Source organism: Moschus berezovskii, chromosome 24 (genome assembly GCF_049115385.1).
Source record: "Moschus berezovskii isolate FMDL1 chromosome 24, NW_MosBer_1.0, whole genome shotgun sequence".
Lineage (NCBI taxonomy): Eukaryota > Metazoa > Chordata > Mammalia > Artiodactyla > Moschidae > Moschus > Moschus berezovskii.
In genome coordinates this window covers 48,729,751-48,744,705 of record NC_142483.1, presented here as the reverse complement: position 1 = coordinate 48,744,705, position 14,955 = coordinate 48,729,751, and the positions used below count along the sequence as shown (strand labels likewise).

Genomic DNA, 14,955 nt, shown 5'->3' with positions numbered 1-14,955 from the left:
ATAACTGGGTGTTATCTCCTTCTTGAAAAGTCTATTCTGCATCAAAATAGGAACATATCAATACGGTCGCAATTTTATAATGTGCATCAGTTCAGTTCAGTTCAGTCGCTCAGTCGTGTCCGACTCTCCGCGACCCCATGAATCACAGCACGCCAGGCCTCCCTGTCCATCACCAACTCCCGGAGTACACTCAAACTCATGTCCACAGAGTCGGTGATGCCATCCAGCCATCTCATTCTCCGTCGTCCCCTTCTCCTCCCGCCCCCAACCTTTCCCAGCATCAGAGTCTTTTCCAGTGAGTCAACTCGTCTCATGAGGTGGCCAAAGTATTGGAGTTTCAGCTTTAGCATCAGTCCCTCCAATGAACATCCAGGATTGATCTCCTTTAGAATGGACTGGTTGGATCTCCTTGCAGTATAAGGGACTCTCAAGAGTCTTCTCCAACACCACAGTTCAAAAGCATCGATTCTTCGGCGATCAGCTTTCTTCACAGTCCAACTCTCACATCCATACATGACCACGGGAAAAACCATTGCCTTGACTAGACGGACCTTGGTCGGCAAAGTAATGTCTCTGCTTTTTAATATACTATCAAGGTTGGTCATAACTTTCCTTCCAAGGAGCAAGCGTCTTTTAATTTCATGGCTGCAATCAGCATCTGCAGTGATTTTGGAGCCCAAAAAAACAAAGTCTGACACTGTTTCCACTGTTTTTCCATCTATTTCCCATGAAGTGATGGGACCAGATGCCATGATCTTTGTTTTCTGAATGTTGAGCTTCAAGCCAACCTTTTCACTCTCCTCTTTCACTTTCATCAAGAGGCTTTTGAGTTCCTCTTCACTTTCTGCCATAAGGGTAGTGTCATCTGCATATCTGAGGTTATTGATATTTCTCCCAGCAATCTTGATTCCAGCTTGTGCTTCTTCCAGCCCAGCGTTCCTCATGATGTACTCTGCATATAAGTTAAATAAGCAAGGTGACAATATACAACCTTGACGCACTCCTTTTCCTATTTGGAACCAGTCTGTTGTTCCATGACCGGTTCTAACTGTTGCTTCCTGACCTGCATACAGGTTTCTCAAGAGGCAGGTCAGGTGGTCTGGGATTCCCATCTCTTTCAGAATGTTCCACAGTTTATTGTGATCCACACAGTCAAAGGCTTTGGCATAGTCAATGAAGCAGAAATAGATGTTTTTCTGAAACTCTCTTGCTTTCTCCATGATCCAGCGGATATTGGCAATTTGATCTCTGGTGCCTCTGCCTTTTCTAAAACCTGCTTGAACATCTGGGAGTTCACGGTTTACATACTGCTGAAGCCTGGCTTGGAGAATTTTGAGCATGACTTTACTAGCGTGTGAGATGAGTGCAATTGTGCGGTAGTTTGAGCATGTGCATACACACCCCTATATGTATTTGTGTGTATATTCATGTGCATGTCTATAGGCAGTAAAATTAGCTTTTTCTAGGAGTGGTAGTATTTTGATTTTGTGTTTTTCTGTATTTCAAAATATTTGCAATGATTAGACAGAAAAAAAATAATCACTGGACAAAAAGAAGAGTTTTTAAAGAATATCTTTCTCAGGCTTAGGCCAAAAATATAAAATCTTATTATAAAATTAAAAATATTATATTATTTTGGCCAGATACTTCCAGAATTGAGAAATTAAAGAGAAATTTTTAAGGCTGAGTTTACCAGAAGTGATCACCTCAAAGGTAGTCTATAAGTCTACAATTCTATTAACTGAGCACCGAGAGAGGACACATCACTTAGCGATGCTGAGGGTTCTTCTGTTTCTTTTTGTTAACCAGATTGAAAAGGAGGATCAAGCCGACCCCTCGGAAGAAGTGATGGAGGAGTCTCAAGTGAACGGTCGGCCTCAGCTCCTGGACTCACTGCTTCTCGACGCACGTGCCCTGGGACAGGTCACCCGGCTTTGAATATGATGCAGGGGCCACCACCTGCTGATGTGGCCACAGCCGATGCCCACAGTCCCTGTGGGGCGGGCGCCGCCGGGCAGCCTGCCTGGAGGTGAGAGGGGACACCTCTGTGCGTTAGGCTCCAGGCGGTGGGTCCCCGCAGCATCCCTCAGGCCCCACAGCCCTCTTGGTCTCAGCCACAGTCCTGTCCCCTGGAGGATGTACACAGGCCTCCAGGGTCTTTGGAGCAGGACGGCTCCACTGCCAGTCCACATGTTGTCCTCCAACCTCAAGACCCCTCCGTGCCGGGCATCTTGTTGCCTAGGCTGACTTTTAATCCTGACCTCCTCCTTCGTCATTAATCCTCTGCCTGGGCTCCTCTGTCCCCCTGTGCCCTTTGGTTTCCGTCTGACCTTCTTAATCAGTCCCTGCACTAGCTCACAGTCAGAGGCATAGTTGGCTTCAAGTGTGGAAGATTCAAGTTCTTTTGTAGTAAGACATTGGGCTGCCAAATGTTCCGGAGATGCAGGGAGATTCCCAGGAGGATAGGAGCTGTCTAGATGCCAGAGGTGGCTAATGTGCTGGGTCAGAAGCTAGAGCAAAGTCATGAGGAAGGTGCTCCCTCCCACCCCCCAGGCTCACACAGGGATCTGTGGATGTCTCCTCCCGAACCCTCCTGGGTGACAGCAAACACTGTGAGGCAACCGTCTAAGTCCAACCCATTGGACAGTCTGAACTCCAGCACTACCTGCTCTGTAAAGTGTGTAACCCTGGGCAAGTAATCTGGGCTCAGTATCCTGCCTGCCTCCCCTCTCCTGAGGGCTCAGAGACAAGGCTGCTAAGTGGGCCCCTTGGGAGGCAGCGCTACTGTTTTCCCCCCTCCCCACCTCGGGACACAGGCAGGGCCCAGGGCACCTTCGCAGGGCCAGAAAGGGTGCTCAGAACGTTTCTGTTCTCAGGCCATGGAGCCCCAAACTCCTGGGGGAGGGCTGAGACCTGCCCCCCCAAGCTCCACCCCCACTCTCCCTGCCTGGACTCCTTTATATACTGTAGAGGGATCAGGAAAACTAGGAGAGGAACTTGGCCTTTGGGAGAGGAGAATTAAGCCAGGGAGGGGTGAGTTGGGGCAGCTGAGCAGTCCAAGGCTTCCCTCCCTGTGTGTGAAACCACTCCATGGTATGTGGGGGTCTGAAGCCAGTTATCATGGAGCAGGGTTGGGGTTGACTTCTCATCTCTTCTTTTTGATTTGCTCCCATTATCTGTAGCCCTAGGCTCTTGAAAAGGACTTTGATCTTGAGGATGGGCTCTTGATCAGGGCCATAGAACTTACTCCGTCACTCCACCCTGGTTTTACTACACCCCCTATACATATACATGTGTGGGGGACAATGCCCCCAGGTAAAACAGGGGACCCTCAGATCACCTGGTGCTCCTGTGGATTGGTGTGTGTGTGTGTGTGTTTAGAAACTTGGCTTTGGGAGAATATCTTTGGGCTTGTCTTCACTCCCAGGCACAAATACTAGAGAGCCCCTCTGAGTTCTGTGTCAATCCCATGGCCCTGGAGGACCCTGACCGCTGAAGCTGACCATGAGAGAAGACCACGCTCCCTTCAGGGCTGACCTTGATGTAGGATTCTACCCAGCAGTGGCCTTGTAGGAGCACCCCTCCTTGGGCTACTTTCCCTACCCTGCTGAGAGAGGAGGGATGGAAGGAGAGTTGAGGGGATCCATCTCTCTTCAGGCTCCAGTGGGGTCCATTCCAGAAGGCCATTCCAACTTGTTTTTGCCAATGTGCCTATTGGTTTCTAAAGCCGGGGTTGAAGGGTGGAGGGCACAGGGAGCAGACCCTCCTCCCTGTCCTCCTCCACTTCTCCAACCCTTCCATTCATGAGGCTGGAGGAGGGGAGGCGGAGCCAGGCCCCAGCCCCAAAGGGTACAGAGCTCGTTGTTCTTCCAGACTTGGTCCACTTTGCTTGTGACTCAGAAGCCCTTTCGCTACCCAGGAAGATCACACCCTTTTGCCTCTTTCTGGTCTCTGCTTTTGTACGTGTAAATGATATGCTGTCATATCTGTGAGTGCTTGTGCCAACCTCAGGGCTCTATTCTTACTGTTCATTCTGCCTTTGATGTTCTGGCCCAAGATCTTTGCACTAATGCCTTCAACTCAAATACCATGTCAGAGAGGCTTCCCCGGGAAGTCGGTGTGGTTTCCCTAGTCACGCTCTATCGCATCACTCTAGCAGTTATCACCTTCTTGAACCATCTTGTTCATATATTTATTTGTTTATTGCTTGGGACCCCATCTCCTTCTAATGTAAACTCCACAACTGCCAATACTTGTTTACTGCCACATTCTAAGTTCCCAGCACTAGTAAGAACTCAATAAATGCTTGTTGACTGAATGGGTGTTTGTTTGTTATTCTTAAAATAGGCATACTTTTCCAAAAGTTCAGAGAGAGAGAAGTCAAAGGTGTCTCTTGTGTTCAGCAGCAAGGAACCTTCTAGGGTGTGACTCTGTAGGGCATCCTCTGTGAGAGTCCATGGGAGGTGAGGACAGAAATTGGGGAAGGGAGATGCAACTCCCTCAACTAAGCTCCACCAGGAAGTGAGGCAGTGGAGGAGGCCATAGCAGGAGTGTTCCATGAACCCAGCTGACACCTGGCATGTTGAATACTGCTGGGAAGGAGGTGGCAGAGTGGCTGTAAGGAGGAGGAGGAGGAGATCATTGGTGGAGACAGGAGCTGAGCAGACTCTGGGAGATAGTGAAGGCCAGGGAAGCCTAGCATGCTGTAGCCCATGGGGTTGCAAAGAGTCAGACACAACTTAGCAACTAAAGAACAGGAACTGAGGAGGCTGGCAAGAGGAAGCCAGGGCACGGGTGAGGGCATCGGGTGAGGGCATCGGGTGAGGGCATCCGGTGTGGCACAGGGGCTCCTTCTCACCAGATGAAAGGAGAGCACAGGTTCTGGTGGGTTTGCAGGGGCAGTGACAGGAGCCTGAGGCAATTCCTGCCCGAGGCTTTGATTTTCTGCTGGAGTAGGAGGTAAAGTGCCCTGTTCACAAATGGGGGTGCTGGTGGTGCTGCTAGGGGTCAGAGATCTGAGGAGAGTGGAGAGGATTATAAAGAAATCACTTTATCTAAGGTCTTTGAAAACTTCTTAAACCTTTCTCCAGATGAGTTTCATTAATTATAGTTCAAGGTAATATCTTGACACTAAGTTGTCTTCTATAATGGCACATTTAAATGTGAATCTGAGACTCGTGGTCTCTGGAGGAAGATGGAAGAGTTGGAGAGGAAGGGCAGAGTTTAATCCTCCCAAAGAATATAGAATCACAAGGAAGCTTTCGCTATGGGAAGCTGCAAAAATGCTGACGTGTCACAGTGAGCTGGGGCTGTGCTATGAGACAGTACATCGCTGAGTGTCCATCTGGGTTGCTGTTCAGACACCAGAGAAATGTGAAAGCTCGTTCTCCCAGGAGAGCTTCTTGCCTGACTCCATAGCACATATGCCAGCCCCATTAATCACATTGTAACAGGTACTTACTATCTCTACTGAAATAAACTGAAGTATTTTTAACAAAGGTGATGCTGTTGGCCCAAGAGTGGGGTGTTCTATTTGCAATTTGGGGAGATTTTGCCTATTCAGTCTTCTTATTTGTAACACAGGTATGCACTTGCAAGAATGCTGGGTAAGGACAGTGATAAAATTTTTTTGCTGAGTATCAACTATATATCTATCCTGTGCCACATAGAGCTTTATGTTTGTAAATAGAAGAAGTTGGTTATGGCTTCCATGGCCATTGAATCATGACCTTGACCTTATTGCTATTATGTCACAAAATGGAAGTTGCCAAACTGAGCCTGGCGAAACCCTGGGGTACTTGGAGATGCCACCTTATGAGATAAGAGGGAAGTAGAACCAAGGGGTCCAGGCCACCTCCATGTCAACTAAAGCAGCTTTAAGGGTCTATGTTGATTTCTAATTTTATATAGATAAAGGTCCCACTAGGGTAAAAGAGTCAAACAATCTCTACTTTCATGGCTAAAGCAGAAGAAAAAAAAATTTTTTTTTTTTTTGGGCTTGCCATGTGGCTTACAGGCTCTGAGTTCCCTGACCAGGGATTGAACCTATGCCCCAGAAGTGAAAGTGCCAAGTCCTAAGCACTGGACCAGCAGGGAATTCTCAAATATTGATAGAATACTTATGTTAGTAATTTTCTAAGTGATTTCTTGAAGAGTGTATTCTTTGGCAATAACATTATAGATTTAGGTTCAGTTGATGGGTAAGGGTATTTTAGTGACTACTTATTTCCTCTAAGCAACATTCATCAACCACCGAGTTGAGTGTTTTGACTTTTGATCAAGGTTTATCCAACATTTGGATGAGCAAAAGAACATAGATTAACCAATAGTTCTGATAATTATTTTCCTTTTAAGCAAATTGATATAAAAGTTTTATATTCAACATGGATCATATTCAAACTCATCTCTGTTGCACAAGATACATTAACTGTATAAACTATATTAAACATAAAACAGGTTTGAGGAGAGTAGAGAAAGTGAAAGGTGACAGCTCAAGGGGTGGTCTTCATAGCAAATCAAATATCGATCAGATTTGAGTCATTTGGTTCAAAAAGATCTTGTAACAATAAAACTAAGTTCTGAGATATGCTCAATCTCTAAGTCATGTCCGACTCTATTTGACTCCTTGGACTGTAGTCCATCAGGCTCCTCTGTCCATGGAACTTTCCAGGCAAGAATACTGGAGTGGGTTGCCATTTCCTCCTCCAGGGGATCTTCCCCACTCAGGGCTCAAACCCACATCTGCTGTCTCCCTTCCATTGACAGATGGGCTCTTTACCACTGAACCATCTGGGAAGCCTGAGTTCTAAGACAGTGTTCTCCTAATTACCAAAATAACATCCACAGTAGATTTTGAAGCATCCCAACATAACCCGATGGAGAAGGAAATGGCAACCCACTCCAGTGTTCTTGCCTGGAGAATCCCAGGGATGGGGGAGCCTGGTGGGCTGCCGTCTATGGGGTCACACAGAGTCGGACATGACTGAAGTGACTTAGCAGCAGCAGCAACATAACCCGAGGATGGAAACCTGGGGGAGCAGGTGGTAATATCAGGAGAAGCTCCTTTCTAGAACCCATAGGCAGCATGTATTCTGTAGTGAGAGAAAGATAGATAATCTCAAGTAAGGAGGGTCAAGAAAGAAGGTACTTTCTTATGGCAGGAGGGTCTATGTTTCTAAAATTTCCTATAGCAAAGAGATATAAGCTCACTAGGAAGAAAGATTGGGAATGTGTGTGTCCATGTTTGAGAAGGTGGCTGATGGCAATGTTAGTCATTTATGTGTTGAGTTAATGGCAGATATTCCTGGTGAAGATGGGAAGTTATTGGCACCAGCATTAGCTAAGCCAGCCCTCCCTGGAGAAAGTTAAGAGCTCTTGGGCCATTCTTTGTCAGTGAAGCCACACCAGGGCCAATATTAGATGCAGATATTTTATCAGATCCTGAAAATAGTTCCTTGGCCCAGGTGGTGGTCCAAGCGTAGCCCTTGTTGACCACCAAGCAAGTCTGTTTGATTAATGATGAAGAGGAGAAATCCCCATTGTGTTCGCCATTAAGGAGGGCTGGTAGTCTGTCATTCAGAGAGTGTGGGATTCAATAGACATTCTGGCAGTTTTTCATCAAGTCATGTTTACAGATCAAAAGCAAAGCTTTTCCTGAGACCTCATAGGTACCTCTACCCAGGTGGTAGCCCGTTCACAACTAATTCACTTGTAGGCATGCCTCTTCCACAGCAAGAAGCAAGTGGAGGTCACAGTGGGGTCGAGTGCCCTAGTACTGCCAGGGAGTGTGCTCAGGGAGCCTGCGCTCCCAGGGTGGCTCCCATCCTGGCTGCCAGGATGTCTCACTGATGGGAGTTACTTAGTGATCTTCCTGGATTTGGTTAATTTCTGAGACCTCTGAAGTACATCCATCTTTGGCTTTGCTATCTGCAATTCCTATCTCCACAAGGCAGCATCTCTCTTCTCTCCAGGAAGAAATCTTGATGCATCACGAATAAAAAGTCTGGTTTCTTGGGCTTTTTTTTCCCCACCACATGGTGATCTAACAGATTTTTACATAATCTATCTTCACTATAATTCATCTTCCGTTTCTTGAATTCTCTGTGAACATCCCCTTCTGCAGCTGACAGCTTCTGTTCATTCTCTTCTGGCTTATAAGCTTTGTGAGTCAGACCCTTTAACAGAATCTTAGTTTTCTGCTGATGGAGATCATTAAGGACCTCTACTGCCAGCTGCAAGATTTTGCATTTATTTTCAACCAGAGCTTTGCCTGCAAGCAACGAAAAAGAAAATCATTTTCCAACTTTTTTTCTTCCAGCTGATGCCTCGCTGACACTTCATTATTTGGCTTGGAATATAAATCGTGTCTGTTTTCTTCAACTGTTGTTAATGTGGATTTTGGTATCATCTACTTTCCTGACTTTTCATTTTTTTTTTGCAATGGTAATCTGCCAACCAAATCTTTATTTTTAAGATGATCCCGTTCATTTCCTTCCCTGTGATTTTTCTCCTCTGATCTTTCATGACTAGGTTTTAGCTGAAGAGCATATTTATTGGAGAACTTCAACGCCATTGTTTTTCTAAGTCACAGCTTCTTCCTGAGATGTGAAATCTTACCTGATTTGCTCACCAGTCCCCATGGCCAGGGCTGGGAGGGTAGGAACAGCAAGGGGCAGAAGGGGATCACCCTGCCCCCTCCAACGGCCTCCTTTCCTTCTAGCTCCTGTCTTCCTTTCATCTCTTTTCCTCCCTCATCTGTTTTCCTACAGTTTAAATTCACAGATCTTGGTGCTTAGATTTCTAGCAGAGCTACTAACAATTTTTACACATTCTTATTGCTTTGGGTTTCACAATGTCTTCGCTGCCTTCTCCAGATGCTGTTCTCAGCTGTTCATGGAGATTCTGCCCAAACCAGCACCACGTTGATTCGTGTAGGTCCCCACCATCAGGTGACCAAGAGTGACACCGAGAGGGGTGCCGACCCACACCTGGGTGTATTCTGGCTCCAGGTCTCTCCAGTCCCTATTCTCTTCACTTCCCTAACTGGCCTTGCCAAGGTGCCATCATGTCAGGCTCTCTGAGTCACGATGGTTGTGTCACTGCTGAATCTGCCTCCTTAACTTGCTTTTACCCACAGTTTTAATTTGCTGCTACCTGCATTTTCTCAAGTCTCCAAACGTCCTCCAAATACTTGAATCCGGCTCCTCAGATGACAACTTCCCTTTTCTTCTGGTGGACGTTTCCCTTCAGTGAGCTCTTGAAGTCCTAGTAAGAGACTCTCTGGAGTCCAAAGGAAGAGCTGGGAGCATTTAGCAGCAAACTGGTATGTGCGCGCGCGCATGTGTGTGTCAGAGACAGACAGGGAGACAGATTCTTTCCTTTTGTGGCCTCTTTCCTCCTGCTGCTTCGTGTGTTCTGGGGAGGCTGGCTCCCTTCCTTCCACCCCTGACTCCCTGTCACCCCAGTGCTCAAAATCATATGCAGATGGTGGGAGGTACAGGGTTCCCTGGCAAGGGTAAACCCACTGGTGCTTCTTGCCCAAACAGGAGGAGGTTTGGTTGGCATGTCATTCCTATTTCCTCTCTCTTTTGACTTGTGAAACTCATGTTGCTGTGAAAATGGGAAAGCTTTAGTGTACATATATCATCCAACAAAGTTTCCTAAAGCTGCTTCTTAAAGCAGCTCTGTTTTTTGAACACTTCTAACCCCTACTGGGATATAACTGATTTAGAACAGTATTATACAGTGAATTTCTCATACAGGGAATTCATTATGCCAATGAAATTGTTTAAACCAGGATATTGTTTACATGGAGGGGAAATCAGGGATGTGTGAGTGTATCTGTTTTCCCTTCCTAAATGGAGAACTCATTTTTCCTCAAAATCTAAGCCCCCATTGAAACATTTTAGAGGACTACCTGAATTTTGCTCTCCATCACAATTTTTAGGAGCCCTCCTTTCACTTACGATCCTGGAGCAGTAAGCACTTTTATATTTATACCTAAGAGATCAAAACAAAAGGTTCTGTCCTCAAGTTCACAGATAAGTCTGCTCATCCCCAGAGCTATTGGCCAACAAGGTCAATATTTGCTGACCGAGTAAATAATGAAAATACATTGAAAAAGTTATTTAGAGGCTTACTGAGTAGTACGCGAGTAAAGACTCAGAAATGAAACTGCCAAGCAGCAGGCAGAGGGCGCAGATGACATCCTGAGATGCTTAAGGCCACACGACTCTTTAGGAGAGTAGCGGAGCACGCTGGACAGCACACTGCCGCCTCCCCTCGCTCTCCCGCCCGTTTCCTCAGGGTTACAGCTGTGACTGTGACACACAGGTGACTATCTTCCATGCCCTGGCCCCAGTGAGGAATCAGGCGTTGTACTTGAGGGGCTCTAGCCAGAGACTGCATGCCAGGGAAAGAGAAGATGTGAACTCATGCCATCAGTTCAGAGCAAAAGAAATGGGCAGAGTCCTTCCTCTGCTGTAGGGTCCTCTGTCTTCATTAGTCAGAATATCTCGAAGGAGATGATGATGTCGGATGCCACACATGGATCCTGGCCATTGTTCCATGGAGTAACTCTCATGATCAAGGTACCTGATTTTACTTAAGCTATGGCTTTCAGAAAATAAGAATCTACCGAACTAAAATTCTTTGATTTTTCAAATCATTTTTCCTCTGCCCTGAGCAGTATAGCTATGAATATTTCTGTTTAGGCTTTATCCACAATGAATATAAAGTAAGATTTCATTTGAATATGTTAACCTCTCAGTATAATATCCATCTTGATTTTTTAAAATTATCTGATTTCTAAACATACATTCAGTTTCTTGATATTTCTTATCTTGCTGTCTATGTCTTTACTTTGCAAAATTTTAATACTTCACATAAGAGCAAATATAGTAAATTAGCAAGTTTTTCAATTGTTGGCATTGAAAGTAGAGGCTCAAAGAAAGTTTCAGGAAAATGGACAAAAAACCTGGATTCTGGAAAGGGCATTTATAGCAAAAACTGACTCAGACGTGTTTTGTTTCTCATCAGCTGTATGACTTGGGTCAGGTCATTCAACCCGTCGGTGTCGTGGTTTCTTTATTTGTGAAAGGGGGAGGATGATGCCTCCCTTAGCTTCACTTTCTCACAGGGCTACTGTGCAGACTGAGGAAGATGAACTTTTTGAATCTAATAGATTTATCACACTAAGATGGAAATAAATTTTTGGAGGGGCTACTTTCAGAGGCTAGTTGACAGAGGTCGGCTTACCACTTTTCAGTCATCTGGAACTCCAGGAACTTGACTGCTATGATGACTGCAGTGATCAGAGTCTAGCCAGTCTGTTTATTGATACAGAACAAGGCCTGGAACCATACTGGGCTGAGAAAAGGATATATTGGTCCCCTACTCTGGACCTAGACTCATGCATGCCTAGGGCTGAGTAAAGTGAACAAAGTTCCCTGAGGTGGGGCAGGCTTTCGGAACAGGTAATACATGGCTAACCAGAGCACTTTGCCTTGCCAAGTGGTATTTACAATCCTAGGGTAGAGCCAAAGGGCACTGAACAAAGGAAAGGACCAATCATGTGGCCAGAAGGCATGAGGTTCTAGAATTTGCCCAGCTTCAGACACCTACCCATCCTTTCAGTCAAGGAACAGTATCTATTTCTGAAGAAGGTGGGGAGGTCAATTGAGATGCACAGACACAACCACTGGGAAAATACTTTAGAGTTCTCATCTGACAGGTTTTTTTATTTCCCTCCCTCAACAGCATTTTGAAAATACTGTCCTGTGGTCTCTTGACCTCTATAATTGCCAATGAGAAATATCCTGTCCTTCCATTGTAAGTAAACTGTATTTTTTTTCTTTGGTTACTTTTAAAGATTTTTCTCTTTGTCTTTACTATAATGTCACTAAGTATGGATTTATTTTTATTTTGCTCAGGACTCAAGTTTCTTTCAATCTGAAGACATGTATCTTTCTTCAGGGATGTGTAATAAAACCACAAGATATTGTTGTACAACCATGATAAAGGCAAAAATAAAAATTATCAGTTGTTGGCCAGGATGTGGGAAAAATTCAAGCCACCATTGAGAATTTATAAATTATTACAGCATTTCTGGGGTGCAATCTGGGGGTACCAGCAAAACAAGATACTGAATAGCCTGTGATCAAGTAATTATGATATGAGGCACCAATCCTGAGAAAACTTGCATTCATAGAAAAAGGAGATACAAGTACATCTGTTCAGTGAAGCATTGCTTGCCATTGGGGGAAAAGAGTTAGAAAGAAATTAATCAAAATGTCCATCAATAGGAGAATCAATAATGTAATATCCGATAAATAAATCCTGAACAGCAGTTAAATGAATCAGGTATACTCATACCAGGTAGATAAATTTGGGAGACAAAATGAAGAATATAAAAAATAGAGAGTAAATGCAGTGATGCCCTATGTATAGATTTTAGCCACCCACAAAGCTATAATTGTCCAATATGCAGAAACGGTAAGATCTCTTACTCTCTAGAGTGCAACAGAATTTTTTAAAAAAGAGAGAGAGAGACAACAGAATAAAAGGCAATCCAAGAAATGTCTATCCTCTTGGGAACCAAAAAGAAGATCTGAAATAATTCCTGGCTTGAAGAAATAACAGAAATTAAAGGCTGTATAGAAGTCAGTAGTACTAGCCAGACACAAATGTGCTTGGGGAGGTAAGGGAGACAAACGACCAACCTGGGGTCTCTCCAAGCTTAAAAGTCTTAGAAAACAAAGATACTTGTTAGGAGTCCATTTTTAAAATTCTGATTTGAACTGTGGTTGCTGACAGGGGAAAAGGGGAAGGGTTAGAATATACTCCTCCCTCCCAAGCTTCCGTTGGTAACAGGCAGGAAGGCACAGTAGAAGATAAAGGAACGTGGCAGAGTGTGCAGGGATGTAAAATGGGCAGTATTAGGTGGAGGGAGGCTCAGAGCAAGGAGAGCGAGGGTGCGTGGGCCTGCATGGCGCTGGGAGCTTGGCCAAGCACAAGTGCCTGAAGTACCAACAAGGCCACGGATCCGTGTCCCTGAGTGGGCACGGCCAGACGGAGCCAGGCTGGAGGGGCACGTGAGGAGCTGGGGGAGTGATGCCAGGGGAAGTCCTGCTTGAGGTGGGGGCTGGGCGAGAGGGAGTGCCAGAGCCGGGAGGAAGCATGCGAGACTCAGATGGGCTGTAGCTCAGAACGCCATCCTCCTGGAGAGTGGAAGTCAGCCAGGAACTGACCCGAGGCAGCTGGAAGGACAGGTGCCCTGGCTTCCTCACATAGAGACGTCACTTCTCTGTGAAAGTGGTGATATTAATAAAAGGCAGGGAATCGAATGACACAGAGCTTTCAGACAGACATGCTTCCTGCCTACATTCAGGTGCTAACTGAACAACCAAATGAGAACCTCTAGTATGAACAGTTTCCAACGATGGGATATCCGAGGTCATTACACTCCTGGGAATAACACCCGGGGTGCCATGACAGACTACCAGAAGGAACAGATTAGTGGGCCAGCCCCACTCAGACCCAATGAGGAAACTTCATATTCTTTTAGCTCGTTTTAGATCTTGGCAAAGCCAGAACCCATGCTCCAAGTTTGCTGGGTTCTACCCTCCGCGTCATCCAGGAGATACAACATGGTTACTGCAGAATGTGACGTTGGGGAGAGAGCATTGTGTGTATTAATTCATGTAAGAAATTGTATATCAGCACGGAAATGTTAATAACTAGAAATGACTAGATTCTCTATGTTGTCTGTTGTGGAAATAAAGGCCGCTGGGAGTGGATCAAAAATATCTGGAAATTACTTGAAACTAATGAATAACTGACTGGAATTATAACTAAAATGTACCATAATCCAACTGTGTTTTTTGTCTTTTAACGATTGGTTCTGGGGAGCCCTATGCAGTGAACATTGCAAAAATCACATGAAGCTCCAAAACCTACTCTAGGTAAATTTCTTGAGTGGGAATTCTCAACTGTAATGTTTGGCATATTATTCTGATAGTTCTCTATGTCAACTGATTTTGTTTTGACATTTTGGCCGGTTTTGGGTAAACTGAGGTGTGTACCTGGAATTGTCTTGATGCTTGCTTAAATTGTGATTCTCTGGGTGGAAAGTCCTGGTTGATAGTGTTTGCCAGTTTCCATGCTGTAAATACTTCCATGATGGCTGACTGCAAGCTACAAACGTGCTATCACTGAGGGCAGAACTGGGAAGAGGTGCACAAAGTTGATCCTTGTGAGTCGGTACAGGACACTGTATATACCTGTGGGCCCGTGTAAAACTACAGTTTTTTACTAAAAATATTGCCCCATAAATATACAAAGGCATTAATGAAAGAAAAAATAAACGGGAAAATAAATTCCAACTGGGAGCTCAAACAGAGAAAACCCGCGGAGGATTTTTTTAAAAACTTTGTCTATATTCTACATTTTATTATTATCTTTTATTAAGCATCTATGTGTCACCCTGAGTGTTCTGAACTCTTAAGTTTCCTTGGTGTCCCCCTGGATAGAGGCTAGGGTTTCTTTCCTTTCAGATATTGGTGCTAAGACGATGCTGACCAAAGAATCGATGGGACCTGCTCACCGTGAAGCCAGTTTCAGGATGGCCGAGCTGATGGTGGAGACAGCAGAAAAGACATAGAGCCTTCTGAGTCTGGGGAGGCGATGTTGATATTTAGACTTATGGTTTGGTATGATAATGTATTACTTTTAAAAAATTAATGCTCATAAAAACAAGAAAAACCAGTTGTTCAAAAATTGAAAAACAATGGAATAATAAACTCTTCTATTAGAGTAAGCCAAGAAGAAATTTATTAACCTTGAGATGAATTGGAAATTTCGATAAGAATCCATGGACATGTTTTTAAAGGAGGCTGTATCTGTTCTGTCCCTGCAGTGATTTATGCCATTGGATATTTTTGCTGCCATCTGTTAAAC

General features: G+C 44.9%; 1 protein-coding gene across 2 annotated transcripts in view; it reads left to right on the top strand.

The window, feature by feature from the left end:
- Positions 1-4,312, top strand: part of MOBP (myelin associated oligodendrocyte basic protein) — a 37,895-nt gene extending 33,583 nt beyond the window's left edge. For both annotated transcript variants that reach the window (XM_088831721.1, XM_055413377.2), the window contains one exon: positions 1,810-4,312. In XM_088831721.1, the coding sequence (XP_088687847.1) occupies positions 1,810-1,849 (40 nt within the window). In that variant the 3' untranslated portion in view covers positions 1,850-4,312. The remainder of the gene's footprint in view (positions 1-1,809) is intronic.
- The last annotated feature ends 10,643 nt before the right edge of the window (positions 4,313-14,955 follow it).